Source organism: Onychomys torridus, chromosome 2 (assembly GCF_903995425.1).
Source record: "Onychomys torridus chromosome 2, mOncTor1.1, whole genome shotgun sequence".
In the NCBI taxonomy this organism is placed as follows: domain Eukaryota; kingdom Metazoa; phylum Chordata; class Mammalia; order Rodentia; family Cricetidae; genus Onychomys; species Onychomys torridus.
The window spans coordinates 10865701-10883278 of NC_050444.1; the positions used below are offsets into that span (position 1 = coordinate 10865701).

General features: G+C 42.9%; 1 protein-coding gene across 1 annotated transcript in view; it reads left to right on the forward strand.

Moving 5' to 3' along the window:
• Chd7 (chromodomain helicase DNA binding protein 7) overlaps positions 1-17578 on the forward strand; it is a 184350-nt gene that overhangs the window by 101637 nt on the left and 65135 nt on the right. Inside the window, 1 exon segment of the mRNA XM_036178057.1 lies at positions 14046-14187. Within this exon segment, the coding sequence (XP_036033950.1) occupies positions 14046-14187 (142 nt within the window).

The window sequence follows — 17578 nt, forward strand, 5'->3', positions numbered from 1 at the left end:
GTGTTTGCAGTTTACTTGAGCACAAACCCGCTGTGGAGTATTTGGGTGGTAGACTCAGAAATGCTGTGTATAATAGTGACCCATGCAGCAACTTCCTGACAACTAGGGGCTGCCAGCTGGGTCAGCACTGGGTGTACAGCATTTCCTTGGTGCAGCTACAGATTTCTGTTCATCCAGAGAGCTTTCGGGGGGCCGGCAGCTGTCATCCTGAGCATGAGTTAGGGTCTCTGTAAGTGTTTAGCACAGCTTACTGAATGGGGCCTGCACGTAATCTTTTTGTAGGAGCAGGAGGGTATGTTCGCTCAGGAAGAAAGTATAGTTCTTTCCTTCCCAGTATTGGTCCTTACTAGCTGTCTCCCTGTAAGCTGTACAAGTAAAAGTTGTTTTTAGCATTAATCATTTGAAATCTTTGACTGGAACACATTGATGTATGTGGAGATGTTCAGGTGATAGAAAGCTGATGGGGTGTGTGCCAGAGACTTAGCAGGCCATGTTAGGGGGTGATGTTGGGGATGGGGTTGTGGTGAGAGTTGGTAGCACCTCGTTGGCTTGGATAACTTCAACATGTGTGTGACCACTGGCTGATTTACAGTAAAGTGTGGCAAGGACCGTCCCCAGAAGCTTTCCTGTTGATGGTCTTTCAGGATTGGCTGTCCAAACATAGGATAATTGCATTGAGATGTTAAATAAATTAACAAACCAAACCATTATTTTGTCAAACCACATTGTTGCTATTGGTCAGATGAATTGAGTATGTCAATTGTGGTCTCCTTGTTCAGTTACGTCTACAAGGAAATAGCATCCTTGAATCAAGGATAACGAGAATGCATACGACTACATGTAAATTCTGAATAGCATAGCAGAATAATTATGTAAATTGAATATGCAGTGATGAAGGTAATAGGGGGTTTGGGTTGTGTTAGTGCTGGGGCTGAATTGCCAGAGCAGTTTGTGTCTACGCAGTAGAATACAACAGTGGCAATTTTGTTTTGCAAAATGCTATGTGATACCGGTTATTTCCATTCTTGAATAAGTTAACTTGATGAATTTGTTTATACAGAAAATAATTTTCCTACAGAGGGCTGCAACAGAGGAAATAAACAAGTGAAATGAAAAATTTAAACTAGTGACTCCTCACTCCTTCCCTGCAGCCTGTGGGGAAGGAGTTGCTGCAGCTGTGCCCGCAGACATGCTATCCTTTGAGTGGATGAGGAGGAAGTGACCTGCTGGTGGTCTACATCATCCTCACACCTTTGGTAATGAAAGAGGCATGGAGGGGGCCTGGTGCAGCCTCCTTGCCCCCTGGAGCCCACTAGGTTCTGTGAAGAGTGAGGAGCTTGAGTTTGTAGACATCCCCTACCTTGATGTCCAAAATATGATTATTCCACATGTCTTTCCTATGCTAGAGAAACTAAAATAATCCGGCTGAAGCAGTTACATCGAATGGTAGTGAAATAGGTTAAACAGCTGTCTAGAATATTCGAATAAAGGCACTTTGCATCCTAACAACGAGAAAAAAGGGCTCCCTGGGCCACACTCCTCTAGCAGAACCATCTTCTTTTTTTTCTTGCAATGTATTTTTCTCTACCTGTATTGCTCTCCCTGGGTGCCTTTATAGCCTTCAAATATTGGCTGTTAATATTGGAAATAAAGCCAGGACCTCTGTGGCTGGAGAGGATGCATTTTGCATGTGCAAGGATTCTCAGGGGATTTGCATCCTCCTTTCAGGGTGGTTTCTGTTGTGCATGCATGGGCTCTGTGAAGTGAGAGAGAATTTGGAGGAAGTGCTTCCTTTCACTGATTCTTGAAGGATTTAGTGGTCCATTTAGCTACATAAAGATTCTTTGAATGTACAGAAAGAGGGGAACTTGGCCAAGGATTGTGACTTGACTTCCGAAGCCTGAATTAAATGAAGCTGTGTGGCTGCTGCTGCTGAGGTTTCTAGGAACACATTTTGTTCCTTGCTCCTAACACATGCCCCCCCCCCCCACCGTGTTAAATTTAGCAGAAATGAAAATGTTGTTTTTCAATTGAATGAAGATAGCATTTTATTGTGAACCAGAAAATAAACGTACCACTATTATTTTTAAAAAACCACACAAAGTTAAAAAAAAAAAAAAAAGCCAACACATGTGAGGAGTGCTTTTTGCAAGCTCCTGTAATTACCATTAACAATAGTAGTTATTATTTGTTTAGCAGTGTCCTCCTGAGGAGTTCATTGTCTCCGTTATACTCTTATAGAGTTAGGGTGTTTTACCCAAGAAATACTCAGTCAGCAAGCCCGGTGTCTTGGCAAACTGAAATGTATTTTCAGCGTGTCTGTATTTGTACAGCTTCTTGATGGAGGTCTTAAACAAAAGCAAATCTGTAAACCAACCTTGGTAGTGAGAGTGAAACCGGGGCCAGACTCACATGTAATCGGGCGTCTTCCAGAGAGTGTAAGTCTGAATTGAGTTCCTGCCTCTTCTCCTTTTCTTCCTCCTTGATCCCTTTTTCCCTTCAAACCATGCTATAATTTAGTTTGGTTCAAAACATTGGAAAATCAAAAAGACATTGTTTTGGCTCATGCCAGCAGAAGAGGACACACACATACACACACACACACACACACACACACACACACACACACACACACACACGCTATCTCAGGGCCTCTCATGCGGTCCTTCCTCTCTAGTTCACTGAATACAGGCAGGAGTGGACCATGGTGGAGATATCTGCAGAGACCTGCAGTGGAATGGGCAGAGGGACCTGCTGTGGCTTTGGTTTCTGAAGGAAAGGGTGGTGTGGCCCTACCTCTGACCTCTTGGTGCCACCAAATGACAGTGGGGGCAAGGAGGCCACAAGCAGCCGTGGATGGAAGATGGAGGCTTCTCTAGAGACGTTTTTGTAGTCTTTCATAAGCAGAGTGTTAAGGAAGAGTGTATTTTGCCATAGTAGACATGGCTTTGATGTTATTCCTGATAGAAAGGGACAAAAGGATTGATTGCAGGCTGTTATGCTTTAGAAACACAGGAAAATCTTGTACAAGGCAATGTTTGTCTCCTGTTGTGTGAAGACGTTTGGCAGGTTAGCCTGAGCCTAGCCAAAGCCCCCCTGGAGTCACTGGATAGCAAAGCCACAGCTTAGAGAACCAGACACCTTCCCTGCTGTCCTCCCTGTCCACATGTGGCTTTAGCTCTGAAATGTTAGATAAGGACATGCTGTGAATTAATAAAGTTTTACTTCTTCAGAAGTTAGAAGCGTTAAACCCTTAAACGTCTTCTAGAGTATGGTTTTGTTCTGTTTTATTGTGGTTGAACTAGAGAGAAGAGTGGTGTTCATAGTGGTCTACCTCTGTTTGGCTACATGGCAGTGCTTTCCCTTTGGTGTTGGGCTGCCTAGTTTCCATTCCGCCGATTGCATCTGATTCAAATGTGGATGGATAGTGTGTGTCCCTTATGTTAGCCACCCTGGCAGGTCAGAGAAGGTAATTTTGAGCCCAGAGAGTGGGATTCTGAGTGCCAAAGTGACCTTCGGAGTGCTGTCCATAAATAAAAGTGACATCTCAGAACGGCACAAGTGGTCAGGTGTGCATCCCCCAGTGTGGCACTAACAGTGTGCTCTGAGAGGCTCCTGGGAGGCTTTGGTTTGCGTTGGCACCGGAATGTCTAATTGAGTTCCTCCTTTGTGCTGGACTGCAGGTCCAGACAGTGCCACATAGCTGAAGTGGCTCATGTCTGTTTTGGGCTTTGGGGAAAAGACATCTTAGCTGACTGTACTTCCTCTCCATGTTCTGCTTTCTAATTGAGTCCACAAAACAATGTAGATCTTCAGTGTTAATTCTTAACTATGTGGTAAAATTCTTTGCTGTTAAGAATTTAATTCTTTCAGGAAAGTTTTCTGCTGTTCTCACACCTAAATAAGTAAACAAACAAATAAGACATCCTTTAGAAAGTGACGAGCACCATAACAACACTATAGGCAGGGTCCTGATGTTGGCTTCAAATGACCCAGGCTGACACCAAGTCTAGCTAGTGTTGTTTACAGTAAAGTTTGCTGAAACCCAGCATGCCACGGGAGGCCAGGCAGGTTTGCATCAGGTCAGGCCACAATGCCTGCAAGTTTGACTGTAGAATGTAAAGATGACGCATGTATTTGAAACATGAAGTCAAATTAGGCTTTGAGATCTTTTCAGTTTTCTTTGCTATTCCTTTCTTAAAAATCTAGCATTTACTGTACCAAGGATATACCTTTTCTGCAATAGCAACACCTTTTCAGGTAAAAATGTAAAGGGCTCTTTTGTGGGTGTTTTATATAGTGACTTTCATAGAACTTTTGTTGTTGCTGTTTTTAGAGACAGGGTTTCTCTGTGTAGCTTTGCATCTTTCCTGGAACTCATGCTATAGCCTAGGCTGGTCTCGAACTCCCAGAGAGCTGCCTGTTTCTGTCTCCCAGCGCTGGGATTAAAGGCGTGTGCCACTACCGCCTGGTGACTTTCACAGAACTTAATGCTAGTAGTTTTTGTTAACGTCCTGTGTTATTTGTAGTAAACCCAAGTTCTTTGTGTTTCCCTCTCACAATCCTCTGCCTTCCTCCAAAGGAGTAAGGTGAAGAAGCCATGGGGATGTGGTAGCTAAGTTCCAAAGCTCCCTGTGGAGTCAGGGAGTGTGTGTGAGCTAGGGTCTTAAGACCCCTGTGTGGAGTCAGGGAGTGTGTGTATGTGAGCTAGGGTGTCAAGGCTCCTGTGTGCAGTCAGGGAGTGTGTGAGCTAGGGTGTCAGGAACTTTGTGTGCAGTCAGGGAGTGTGTGAGCAAGGGTGTCAAGGCTCCTGTGTGCAGTCAGGGAGTGTGTGAGCTAGGGTCCCAAGAACTCTGTGTGCAGTCAGGGAGTGTGTGAGCTAGGGTCCCAAGAACTCTATGTGGAGTTGGAGTGTGTGAGCTAGGGTGTCAAGAATTCTGTGTGAAGTCAGGGAGTGTGTGAGCTAGGGTGTCAAGGCTCCTGTGTGGCGTCAAGCATGTGGGCACTTCAGGGTAAGTGAGAACACAAAGCACTAGGTTGCCTAGTCCCAGGACAGGTCTTAGGGCCTCTGCTAGAGTAGGGCTGGTTATCGTGGTGTGGTGGTGTGTTATCTGATAATTATGCCTTTAGGTGCATTGTAATAGTAGGGCTTTACATTTTTTATTTTATTTTATAGGGCTGATTTTACTTTTTGATGCACCACATTTTATGCTGATTTAATTGTTCTTTCAAAACTTTTGTGCTTTTTAAAATTAACTTTTAAGTTGCATACTAAATGGGTTTTATTATAGTATTTTCATAAATAGGTCATTATACTGTGTTCATATTTGCCCAGTTGCTCCCCAATCCATCATTTCCCCCCAAAGAGTACCCCCGTCTGGTTGTGTATGTGAGTGTTTGTGCATGTGCATACATGCATGGATCTAGGTTGCACATGGGAGAGAAAATGTGAGTTGTTTGTTTTTCTGCCTCTGGCTTATTTTGTTTAACATGATGTTATCTATTAATTTTTCTGCAAATGTTGTAATTTCCTTCATCCTTACATATATTTTCTTTGTCTATATAGGCATCTCAGCCTGTCTCCATTCTCTGACTATTGTGAATAGTGCTGCAGTGAACACAGATGTGCGTGTTTCTCTGTGGTATACTGTCTTGGAGTCCGTCAGTCATATATCCAGGAGGGATAGAGCTGAGACACGAAAGTTCTATTTTCAGTCTTTTGAGGAACCTATACACTGATTTCCACAGTGGCTGCCCATTTTACATCCCCACCTGGAGTGGTTAGGGCTCCTCTTTGCCTACATTTTCTCCAGCATTTGTTATTGTTGGTTTTCTTGAATCCAGCTACCTGAGGAGAGAGATGAAATCTCAGGAGAGTTGCAATTTACATTTCCCTGATGGTGAAGGATGATGAGCATTTTTTCATGTATTTCATGTCACCTACATGCTTTTCTTTGGAGAACTGTCTGTTCAGTCTATTTTGTTCATTTGATTGGATGGTTGTTTGGAGTTATAGATTATAAATGTTAATCTCTGTCATATAATTAGTTGGTAAAGATTTTCTTCCATTCTGTTGGTTGTCTTTGATCTGCTGGCTGTTTCTTTTGCTGTGTAGAGATTTTTAATTGCACTTGTGCCCAGATGTCAATTTTTGAAATTACATCCTCAGCTATAGGAGTCATTGTAAAGAAAATGCCCTTGTTTATACCTGCATCTTGTTTTGGCTCTGGAACTTTCAGAGTCTCAGGTCTTAACAGTAGCAAAATTACATTTATGAAGTAGCAGTGAAAATAATTTTATGATTTGGGGTCACCACAACATGAGGAACGGTATTAAAGGGTCGAAGCATTAGGAACGTTCAGAACCAGTGCAATAGGTTTCTGATCCATTTTTAATTGAAATTTTTGCAGGGTGGATATTCCATGTTCCCAGCATCAGTTGTTGAAGAGGCTTTTTCTCAGCGTATATTTTTGAGATGTCTGTCAAAAATTAGGCACAGTAGCTGTCTGGATTCATTTCTTGGTCCTCTGTTCTATTCCATTGCTCTAGATACATATTTATGCCTTACTGTTTTTTGTTACTATGGCTCTGTAGTACATTTTGAGATCAGATATTGTGGTAACTCTGCTTTTTCTGCTCTGGATTGCTTTGACTATTTTTTGGGGGGTGTATGTGTGTGTTTCTGTATGATTTGAGATTACTTTTTTTGTTGTTCTGTGTAGAACGTCATTGGAATTTTTATGGGAATTGCTTTCAGTAATACACACATTTTTCACAGCATTAATTCTACCATCCATGAGCATGTGACATCTTTCCTTTGAATGTCTTGTTCACCATCTAAAAAAAGTTGTCACCAAATAGGTCTTTTCTAGCACTGGTTGAGTTCATTCCTAGTTCCAAATTTTCTTAAAATATTCTAAAAGCTATTTTGATTCCTCCATTCCAATTCTTTCTTGGCAAATTTGTTATTAATACATAGAAAAGCTACTGGTTTTATATGCTAACTTTGGATCCTGCTACTTTGTTGAAAGTGTCAGTCTAAGAGTTCTACAGGTGTCTTTAGGCTTCTGAAGACAGGATTGTATCCTGTGCAAGTACAGATAATTTGTATCACTCTGCTTTGTTTCTTTACCTTACTGCTCTAGCTAAGACTTCAAATAGCATATTGAATAGACAGAAGCAAGCAGATCACCCCAAGTACCAGGCCAACCCTAATTGTCTAGTGAGACCCCCCAAAAAAAAGAAGAGCCAGTCTTTCAGGTTGCCCCATTTAGTAGAACATTGGGTGTAGATTTTTTGTAAAGCCTTTATTATGCTAAGATTAGTTTACTAGTTTCTTTGGTTTGGTTTTTTAATGTTACTTCTAATTTTCACTGTTTAGAAAGCTCACTAAGTAGTAAGGTATCTTAGTTAGGGTTTCTGTTGCTGCAACTAAAAACCACAACCAAAGCAAGTTGGGGGATGAAAGTGTTTATTTGGCTTACATTTCCAAATTATGCTCTTCACCAAAAGAGGTCAGGACAGGCACCAAACATGGGCAGGAACCTGGAGGCAGGAGCTGAGACAGAGGCCACGGAGGGGTGCTGCCTACTGACTTGCTCCCCATGATTTGCTCAGCTTGCTTTTTTATAGGACCCAGGACCACTGCCAAGGGGTGGTACTATCCACAATAGGCTGGGCCTTCTCTATCAATTGCTAATTAAGAAAATGCCTTACAGAGCAGACGGATCTTACGGAGGCATTTCTCAGTTGAGGTTCTCGCTTTTCAGATAACTCTAGCTTGTATCACCTTGACAGAAGACTGGCCAGCACACAAGGGCTCAAAGGCTCTTGATTTGTGGAGCTGGTTGCACTTTTTAATCAGCATTGAGCCCTGGAGTCCAACAGCAGGCTGTTCTATTACGGCAGCCAGAGTTGCTAAACCACAGACTTCTGTTCCACATCCTATGTGGCCGTTCTCTTAACTGCTAGCTTCACTTTATTAGAAAGTCTTTTGTTGTTGTTGGATGTGTTACTTCACACCTAGTCCAAGCTGTCTGGGGGGCACAAGTTCAAGGCCAGTCTAGGCTACAGTGAGATCTTGCTTGCTATGCAAGTATAGGGGCCTGAATTTGGATAGCCAGTACCTATATAAAAAGCATGTGATGGCATGGACTTGTAATTGTAGCTCTGGGGAGAAAAAAAACCAGGTGTATCCCTAGAGCTTGCTGGCAGTTAGCCTCGCCACCGAGCTCCAGGTCAGGGAGAGACCTGACATTGATCCCTCCCACCGAACATGTGAATACTCAAGTGCATGCGCGCCTCATACACACTCCCCTCCAGCATATCAATGCCCTTCTTCTTAAGGAAGATGGTGTAAAATTTTGGAGAAGCTTGAGTCCCTAATAATGTCTCAGATTAATGGTCCTGACCTAAGTCTCAAGGTTGATTTTCCCACTGTAATGAGAATCCTCATTAACTTACTTCATCTGAAGGGCCTGCTCAGTTGCTAACTACCCCGCCCACTGTCCAGTCTCCTTTATTAATTGACCGTATTCCTCATCACATTGGGTTTCATAATATGGCACCTTTTTAAAGTTTCTTCTGAGAATGAATGTTCACAGGTTGACGCTAATGACTGTTTAGCTGCATTCTGTTTTATTGTAAATCAGGCCAGCCCTGACCTTCTAGTCAGTTCTGGCTCTTTGGGTAAAGCCTTGTTTAGAAAGCTTACATACAATTCCTCAAACAAGCGTTAGTCAACTACGATCCACCACCCCTGTCTGACACAACAGCCCCACTCTGTTTATGGACAGCTGTGTCTTCAGCCAAATAGGCATCCTTCCAGAAGTGTGGAATCCCAGAACACCACCACAGGACAACACAACCCTGAATATGGAGTTTGTATTTTAGAGTTTGTATAGAAAGTACAGAAACATTCTCCTCAGGGTAATGCATGCTTTGATGGCTTTGGGGATAATTGTAGAACTAATGAGCTTGGCTGGGCGGTGGTGGCGCACACCTTTACTCCCAGCACTCAGGAGAACCAGGTGGATCTCTGTGAGTTCAAGGCCAGCCTGGTCTACAGAGTGAGATCCAGGACAGGACAGGCATCAAAACTATACAGAGAAACCCTGTCTCAAAAAACAAAAAAACAAAACAAAACAAACAAAAAGCACTCATGAGCCTGGCTGTTGCCTGTGGACCCCAGTGCTGGCCAGTGAGTCTGCTCTCACGAGAATACAGAAACAACAGTGGCCTTTTGGGTTTCCAGGGACATCACTGGGTTATGTTTGATTTCCAGGGCTTGCTAGCATGAGTGGAGGCTCTGCATCTGAGTAGGGAGTGGGTTAGAGCTGTATTATTATACTGCTTTTGAAAAATTCCTGTTTTGCTCATGTTTGTTAACAGTTTAGTTTCACTTCATTTTTCCTCTCCTCCCTTTCTTTTTTTTCTTTTCTTTCTTTCCTTTTCTTCTTTTGAGACAAGGTCTCAGGTAACCCAGTTTACCCTTAAAATCCTAATTTTGCTGCTTCTGCCTTTCAAGTTCTGGAAATATGAGTGTGTGCCTCTGGACTGCATAGTTACTGAGGGCAGACCAGGGTCTTGTGTGTGTTGGACAGCACTCTGCCAGCCGAGCCTGCTCACCCAGCTCTTCGGCTCCGTTACACTGAGCTTTATAGATGGCTCATCACGAAGAGAGACACTCTTCCAGCTCTTGTTTATCCTTTACAAGTATTTATTGTTATCGTATATCTGAGGACACCCTGCAGCGTGCATGTGGGGTCAGAGGAGACCGAGATGTGAGTTCTTGAGATCAAACTTGGAGTATCAGGCTTGTGTGGTAAGCACTTTTACCCACTGAGCTATCTTGCTGCCGCTGTCTTGTGGTTTAGAACTTTTATGGTATTGTGGGGTGTGTGGAGGTGTGTATGTGTGTTGGAAAATAGGAAAAAGCTTTGTAGCTGGGCGGTGGTGGTGCACACCATTAATCCCAGCACTTAAGAGGCAGAGGCAGAGGCAGACAGATTTCTTAGGTTGAAGCCAGCCTGGTCTACAGAGTGAGTTCCGGGACAGACAGGGCTACACAGAGAAACCCATCTGGCATGGGGGGAAAAGGATGAAAGAAAGAAAAAAGAGGCCTGTACTTATTAAACTGTTTAATAAATAGGAAAAGAAGGGGTTGGGGATTTAGCTCAGTGGTAGAGCGCTTGCCTAGCAAGCGCAAGGCCCTGGGTTTGATCCTTAGCTCAAAAAATAAAAAAGGAAAAGAAACATAGCAGCCTATCTAAGTAGGTACTAGGATACAAAGATAGTTTTTCTTTTAGTTCACAGGATAGTTGATGAAAGAGACACATTGCATTAATTTTAATATAACTCAGTAATGTCAACACCGATTTTTTTGCTTTTGTATGCAATGTGACCTGTAGGAATTTGAAATCCTACCCAATCCAGCTACTGTGGTATTCTGAAAATGTTTCTTGGACTGAGTGATCTGTCAGCTAAGTCTTGCAGATGAGTAGGTAGATTTCAGGGTCCCGGAGGCCAGAGGGCGTTAGCACTCACTCTGTAAGTCAGCAAAATGAAGCTGTAAGGAACACAGAGGAAGTGACTGCCGTAAGTTGTAAGGGCTGGAGAAGGCCGGGACCCCAGCATGGAGACTTGCAGATGTCCTATGCTGGGGTTTGGGCTTAAACACTTAGCGGGCTTTACTGTAGTGACCTGTGGAGGTGAGTTTGCTGATGGTGTTCCGGCACCAGCAGGATGCTGGTCCAGGAGGTAGAGCAGACTAGAGAGAAGTAAGAGGAAACTGTGGCCTGTGCAGGCCTGGCTTTTCTGGTGACACTGCTTTTAGACTGCTGGGTGACAAGCCATGGAGCTGAGTTGGCGCGGCTGTGACTGCTGGAGGGACAGTGAAGCTCTGTGTCTGCAGCGCGGCTCAGGGGCTTCATTGTCCGTGCCGGGTGCTGGCTTAAGGGATGCTCCTAACAGTGTTCTGATCCCTGCAACCAGGGCAGCTGTCTGTTTGCATATTCAAGCTTCGAATACAGTTTGGAAGAAGAGTGTGTGTGCGGTTTGAGTTTGGCAGGAAAGGCCAGTTTGGACCTCACAGATACATACAGAAGGATTCTGAAGGTGGACTCTGCCCTTCTCCACTGGTCTCATGCTGCGGACCCTTCCCAAGTAGTGCGAGGGTGATGTGGCCATGATTGTTGTGGTCTAGGTTGGCGGACATGTGTGTGCCTGAAGTAGTGGCAGTGGGCATGGGGTGGGTGCTGTCTGTTCTTGTAGCTAGTGACTGGAATGGATCATGCATGTTGAAGTGAGCCTTGATGCTCATGGCATCCTCTCTGAGTTCCTCAGATGAGTTGGCACTGATGGGTCAGAGTCCCAGCCAGAGTGCTTCTCTCAAATGTGATCCTCATCTTCCAGGGTGTGCAGAGTGAGACCGTCTCTCTCCAGCACTGCCTCATCTTTCTTCTCAAACTCATAGAAACCCTAACAGTTGCAGATATTAACCTCATGCTATAGGTGAGGAAATGGAGGTGCAGGAAAACCCTAAGTGATTTGTCCGGAGTCACAGTTGGAAATGTGACAGTTAGAACTCAGGCTAATTCTTGCTGCTGGCAAGCACCATTCTGTAGTACTTCTGGCAGGGGAAAAAAAATGGACTTCAGTTTTACTCACAGTTTGAGCACAACACTTCATAGGAACCCAGATTATACCAGAATCATAACAAGGACAACTTAATGTAAGTAATTGAATTTTGTCCTAGATTATAAAGTCTTTGGGTGGCCACTGAAGATTTTTTAGCCTTCCTTCTTGGGGTGTTTGTGTGGGAGAACCTAGCTGTCCTTCAACATGAATATTGTGAGGTCTAATGAGTTTGCCACCTGCAGCATTCAATCGGAAAGTGCTTCTTTGGGCCGTGAGGTTTCTGTCTAAGCATTTGGGGAGGGCCTGTCTGACTTCAGCCATCTTGGAGGTTCTGTGCAGCTCATCCTTGGACAGAGCAGATGGAAAGTCATTAGTGCTTCTGTCCCCAGCAAATAGATGTCTCCTCAAACCTGGCTCTGGGTGCCATCCAGACAGTCAGCCTCTCACTCCTGCAGGCTGGTGCTTGAAGGGCCCGAAACCCCACCAAAGTGAACTCTATCCTTTTCTCTGGTTGAGCGAGGTCACCATGGAAAGTACTCACTGCCAGCTCAGTTTACCTGGCAGTGGTTCAACTCTTTGACAGACCTACCTCTGATTTAAACAAATTCGAGAAATATGTAAAGTTTTGGAAGCAGTTTTGCACTGATTTGATAAAAGAAACCACAAAACACTGCAGCGCAGGTGTTGAGAATGTTTGAAAGCTGATTGAGGGAAGCAGATGGCTTTAGTCAGTGGCATCCAGCCAAAAGAGCAGGTGCTGGTCATGTGACCGCTGGTTACCAGGGTAATCTGATTGCTCTTGGCGTGCAGATGAAAGGAAAGGGGCCCAGTGTTCAGCTGTAGTATTGTATAATTTGTGGCAGTTAGAGCGGAAATAAATGCTGGAAATGGAGCCTCATGGTAGGGGAGACTTCTGTCCGTGTGTAGCGTAAACACCAGGACACTCTCGTCAGGAAATGCTGCATGAATTTTTTAATTTAAAAAATATTATACTGTCTGTGGATCTTTGACTGAATCACACCACCTTTTTGTAAATAAAATCAATGTTCGAAATGAAACTGCTATTTGTGATAATCTTGAATTGTTTTGAGTTGTTGCCTGATGTAGCTGTTTGCTATGCTAAAATGCTCACATATCAAAATAAACTCAGTATATAAAAATAACAAGTTTAAGCTGCTTAAAGCAGTATTAGTGGGAAAACCTGTCATAGGCGGGCGTATGCTGGGGTACACTGTTGACACACTTCGGGGGTGTTTAATGGGACACATCTTTACTCAGAATCATTAGCTACCGCAACCTCTTCCTAGTGTCTTTGACAACATGCTGTTTAGTGCATTCTCTCAGTGTGCTTTTGGGACTTTATAAAATTTAATAAATGTAGGGTTTTGAAATTATCTTTTGTTTATTAAGCTACTTAGAGTTTGAGGCTCCTAGAAATCGAAAAAAATCTTTGCAGATTTTTTGGATTATTTTCTGTGTTGTATATGTAACAAATGATAACTGATGTTTGTAAGTCTTGGATCCAGAGTGTAGATTAAAGGGAGCATTAAGTGTTTGCTCTAGGAGAATGCTAAGGAAGGGTTTTGGGGGTGATGATAACCCTAGAATTATATTTCTCTCAGAGTATACTCATGTGTTTTTATGTAGCATTCAAACACTACTGATGTTTTTCAGTAACATTTGGAAAGTGAGCTTTAGTGATTGGTTAGACACAAACACACATATAATTTCAGAGACCTAGCTTTTGGTAGAAATGCCTAATTGTGAGCCCGATGACGTCCTCAGTGCCTTGGGTTCAGTTGCTAGCACTAGGGGGAAATAAAGGCCGATTGTGATTATCGCCCCAAAATGCTTAGCACCAAAACAAACAAACAAACAAACAAAAAACAAGAAAACAAACAAAAAACCCAAAACTTACTTGTAAACAAAAACCATTAAATAAAATTATTTGTTTCCAGGAAATGAATTTTTATTAAACAATTGTAAGTGGGATGTAAGAAAAACTACTATTTTGGTTTCCATAGGATTTTTTAAAGGAGTGTATAAAACTTATGCCAGAGAAATAAGGATATGGTCATTAGATTGTATTTTTTTCTTTAGTTAAAAAGGTGTGTACGCCTCACTTTTTAGCAAAGCAACATCTCAGTTTTTCATCATGGGTTGGTATATTAGCAGGGGCTGCGAGCAATACTCTGTAGTATTCAAAGTTTTACGTTGAATTCACTTTTAATAGGTGAAAAGTTTGAGGAAGTTTTGCTGTCAAACATTAATGAGGAGTACCATCTAATGAAAACGGCCAGCACACATCGACCTAGCTCTCACCACCAGTGCTGGTGGAGAAAGAAGGTTCGGGGCCTGTGGGAAACCACACTGAAAGTGAACTCTAAGTGATGTACTTTTAATTCTAGTAATAAGAAACCGGATTCAGAAGCAAGTGCTTTGAAGAAAAAGGTCAACAAAGGAAAAACAGAAGGTTCTGAAAATTCAGACTTGGACAAAACACCCCCACCATCCCCTGCTCCTGAAGAGGATGAAGACCCAGGTGTTCAGGTAATGCATTCCCTCCTGCGCGCCGGGCAGGAGCAGGGTAACATTAGCCACGTGGAAAGCATATGAGGTTTAGCTGGCTTTGTCGTCAGGTGTGTGTGTGTGTGTGCGATGTCCTTATTGTTGTCTGGAACGTTAGATCCATAGTGAAGAGAGCCAGGGCCAGCAGAAACTCAGCTCACTCCAGGGCTGCTGAGCTTTGAAGGTAATAAAGCAAAAAGCTGCCTTCATTTCCATGAGTGTGTATTTGATGTTTATTGATGATCTCATAAATATCTTTAACATTGCTATTATATTGCTTCATTTAAAGTGTCATTCACATTTAAATTTTTTCCTAAAATTTGGTTTCTTGTCAATTTTTATTTGCTGATTTCTCTCTGTGTGTGCATATGTGTATGCACATGCCCCCCCCATACACACGAGTGTGCACACATGCACACGTATGTGCACATTCATGTGGGAACCAGCGGCCACCTCAGGTGTCATTCTTTGGGAGTCATCTACCTTCTCTGTTCCTGAGACAGGATCTCTCACTGTCCTGGAGTTTGGGAAGTATGCTAGCCTTGACCAGACAATGAGCCCCAGAGGTTCTGTCTCCACCCCCCAGTGCTGGAACTAAGCTTGTACCCCATGCTGTGCCTTTCTCTTGTCCTAGGGATCCAAGTCGAGTCTTCATGCTTGTGTGGCAGGCACTTGGCTGACTGAGCGATCTATCTTACCCTCATTAATCTTTTCATAATAAAAACCAAAATATACTTTGTAGCTTATCTCCTTGACATTAGATGGGCAGAGATGAGATACATCCATGGTAGAGTTTCTGTGAACAAGTCAGATTTCCCAACAGCAACTGAGTTTGAGTGCCTGTGTGTGCAGTTAGCTATCTTCACTATTTGGACTGAGAGGGGTGAGAGAGGACTCACAAGTACACCTGACAGTTAAGACTATTTCCTTGATAAGTTTCCTGGAAACATGCCAGTCTGGTCTATTGGGATGGCGGGGAATGTGGCTTATGTAAATGACACGTGAGTCAGCAGGATGCATTGACTGTTGAGTCCCATACAGTTGTCCTTAGGACCTGGTTGGGCTTCCTCTGACCATTAGTGGGCTCCCAGGCCTTCCTGCCCAGGGTCCAAGGTTTTGTAGTATGTGGCCCACTTACGAAGAATTCCATGAGATATTGTGTTTTCCTTGAGCAGCGCTTGTGTGTGTGACTTCACAGAGCACACCGAGAGAAGGCCCTAGAGGGTAGAATGGTTCCAGGTGGTGCTGGTCCACCATATGGGTGCAAGGAATTGACCTCTGGTCCTCTGCAAGAGTAACAAGTCCTCTAAACCACTGAACAACCTCTCCAGCCCTAGTAGGTACCTCTTAAAAGTTGGTTAAGAAGTTTGAAACAAAAAATTTTTAGTGAAATTCATTGTATCCTTGAGGATAGTTTGTCTTAATTTTTGCTTAAAGTAGGAGCTTTATGGCAATAATATGTGGACAATACTAAGAATTATTCTCACAGGCTGGATGTGGTGGTGCACATCTTTAATCCCAGCACTGATTTCTGTGAATTTTGAGGCCAGCCTGGTCTACATAGCAAGTTTCAGGACAGCCAAGATTACAAACAAAACAAAACAAAACAAAACAAGTTATTTCCCAAGTTAAGTAAATTCTATCATGGCTTCACAAACACAGCTGTTATTTTTTAAAAGTTTGCATTCTGACTAAAATGGACTCTCCAGTTGGGGGTGGCGTACTCCTCTCCTCTCCCCTCCCCTCCCCTCCCCTCCCCTCCCCTCCCCTCCCCTCCCCTCCCCTCCCCTCCCCTTTCCTCCCCTCCCCTCCCCTCCCCTCCCCACTTCTTTTCCTTCTGTATCTCAGGTGCAAAAGAGAGCTTAGCAATTCAAGCCAAGCTAGGTGTTTTCTGTCTTCTTGTCTTAGGGTAACACCTGCCAAGTCAGGCTACCACACAGAGACCTGCCCTGAAGGCTGTCTTCCTGGTGTCTGACACAGGAAGTGATGCAGACTGTTGTTTATTATGCTTCTTCCTGTGGTGCATATGTGAGGCACTTGCATGAAAAGTTTTGACTTTCCTGATTGGTTGTCAAAAGTAAATGCCATGCTGACTCTAACTCAGAATTGTTCAGGAGGTGCTACCACAGCAAGGCCATTGAAACACATTTAAAATTTCTCTTCAGTACACAGCTATTGTCACCAAAAGTGTCTTTATAAAGCAGATGAAAATGCATCATCTCAGGCTGTGAGATGGTGTGGTGGTGCGGTCTTCCCCTGAGAACTACAGTGTCCGCCATGACTTTCAGTGTGTGTTGAACATTTTGCTGCTTCTTAGTGTTTGGCTGTAAAATTCATGAAGGTCTTTAAAAAGTACCGATTCCCAGTATTACTTAGTGGTATCTTTATTCTTTCATTGTGAATTTTGATTTTCAGCCCTTTATTACTTTAAAAGTTTCCAGGATTTTTCTTTTAGAATTGAAATTAAAATGCACTGCCTTCCCCTGCTCCTTTACTCTTTATTCAGAGCCCCAAACCTAGTAACAAGTCGTATTTCTTTTCAAATTGTTTTCTATTAGCAAAAGCACCCACACTTATTTTCTTAGTATTTATTGAGAACTAGAGAAGTAAAGATGTTGTACATTCTCTTTATCTTGAAGTTATTGATCATCTGAATATCCAAATAAAGGAACAATTTGAATTTGTATTAAGTAGCATCTGAAGCTATTTACATGGTTTGCTTTCGTTCATCAGTTACCTTGGACAGATTTCCAAATATATTCTGTATCTTACTGTGAGTAGAACTGCTAGCTCAAAGGTTGGTGTGTTTTAACATTGATAGACATGACTACATTGTCCTGCGAAGGCTATGCTGGGTTATGTTTTGACCACAGAGTGAAAGCATGCATTTTGCTAGCTAGCTATTACCAGTCTTTTAAATTTTAAGGAGTATGGTAAAAAGTTGTATGGCACATACTTTTCATCCCAGCATTTGGGAGATGGAGACAGGTGGATCTCTGTGAGTTGGAGCCCAGCTTAGTATAATTGTGAATTCTGGGCCAGCCATGGCTGTACAGTAAGACTCTGTCTCAAAACAAACAAACAAAAAAACCCAATGTACTTATTATAGCCACTCATTATGAATTGTGCATTCAGTTCCCATTTCTTTCCACTTTCTTCCTCTAATACTACAGATTGAACCCAGGGTCTTGTGAATGATAAGTGAGCGCTTTATCACTGAGGTATACATTCTCTTCCCTGAACTGTTTTTTTTTTTTTTCCCAGTCCAAAACTAAAGTGCATTGGAGGACCTTGGGAAATAACAGTATAACAATATTTGTATAGACCTTTATAGCCTATAGATTATTTCCTATTGTGCTATTTAGGGCACTTT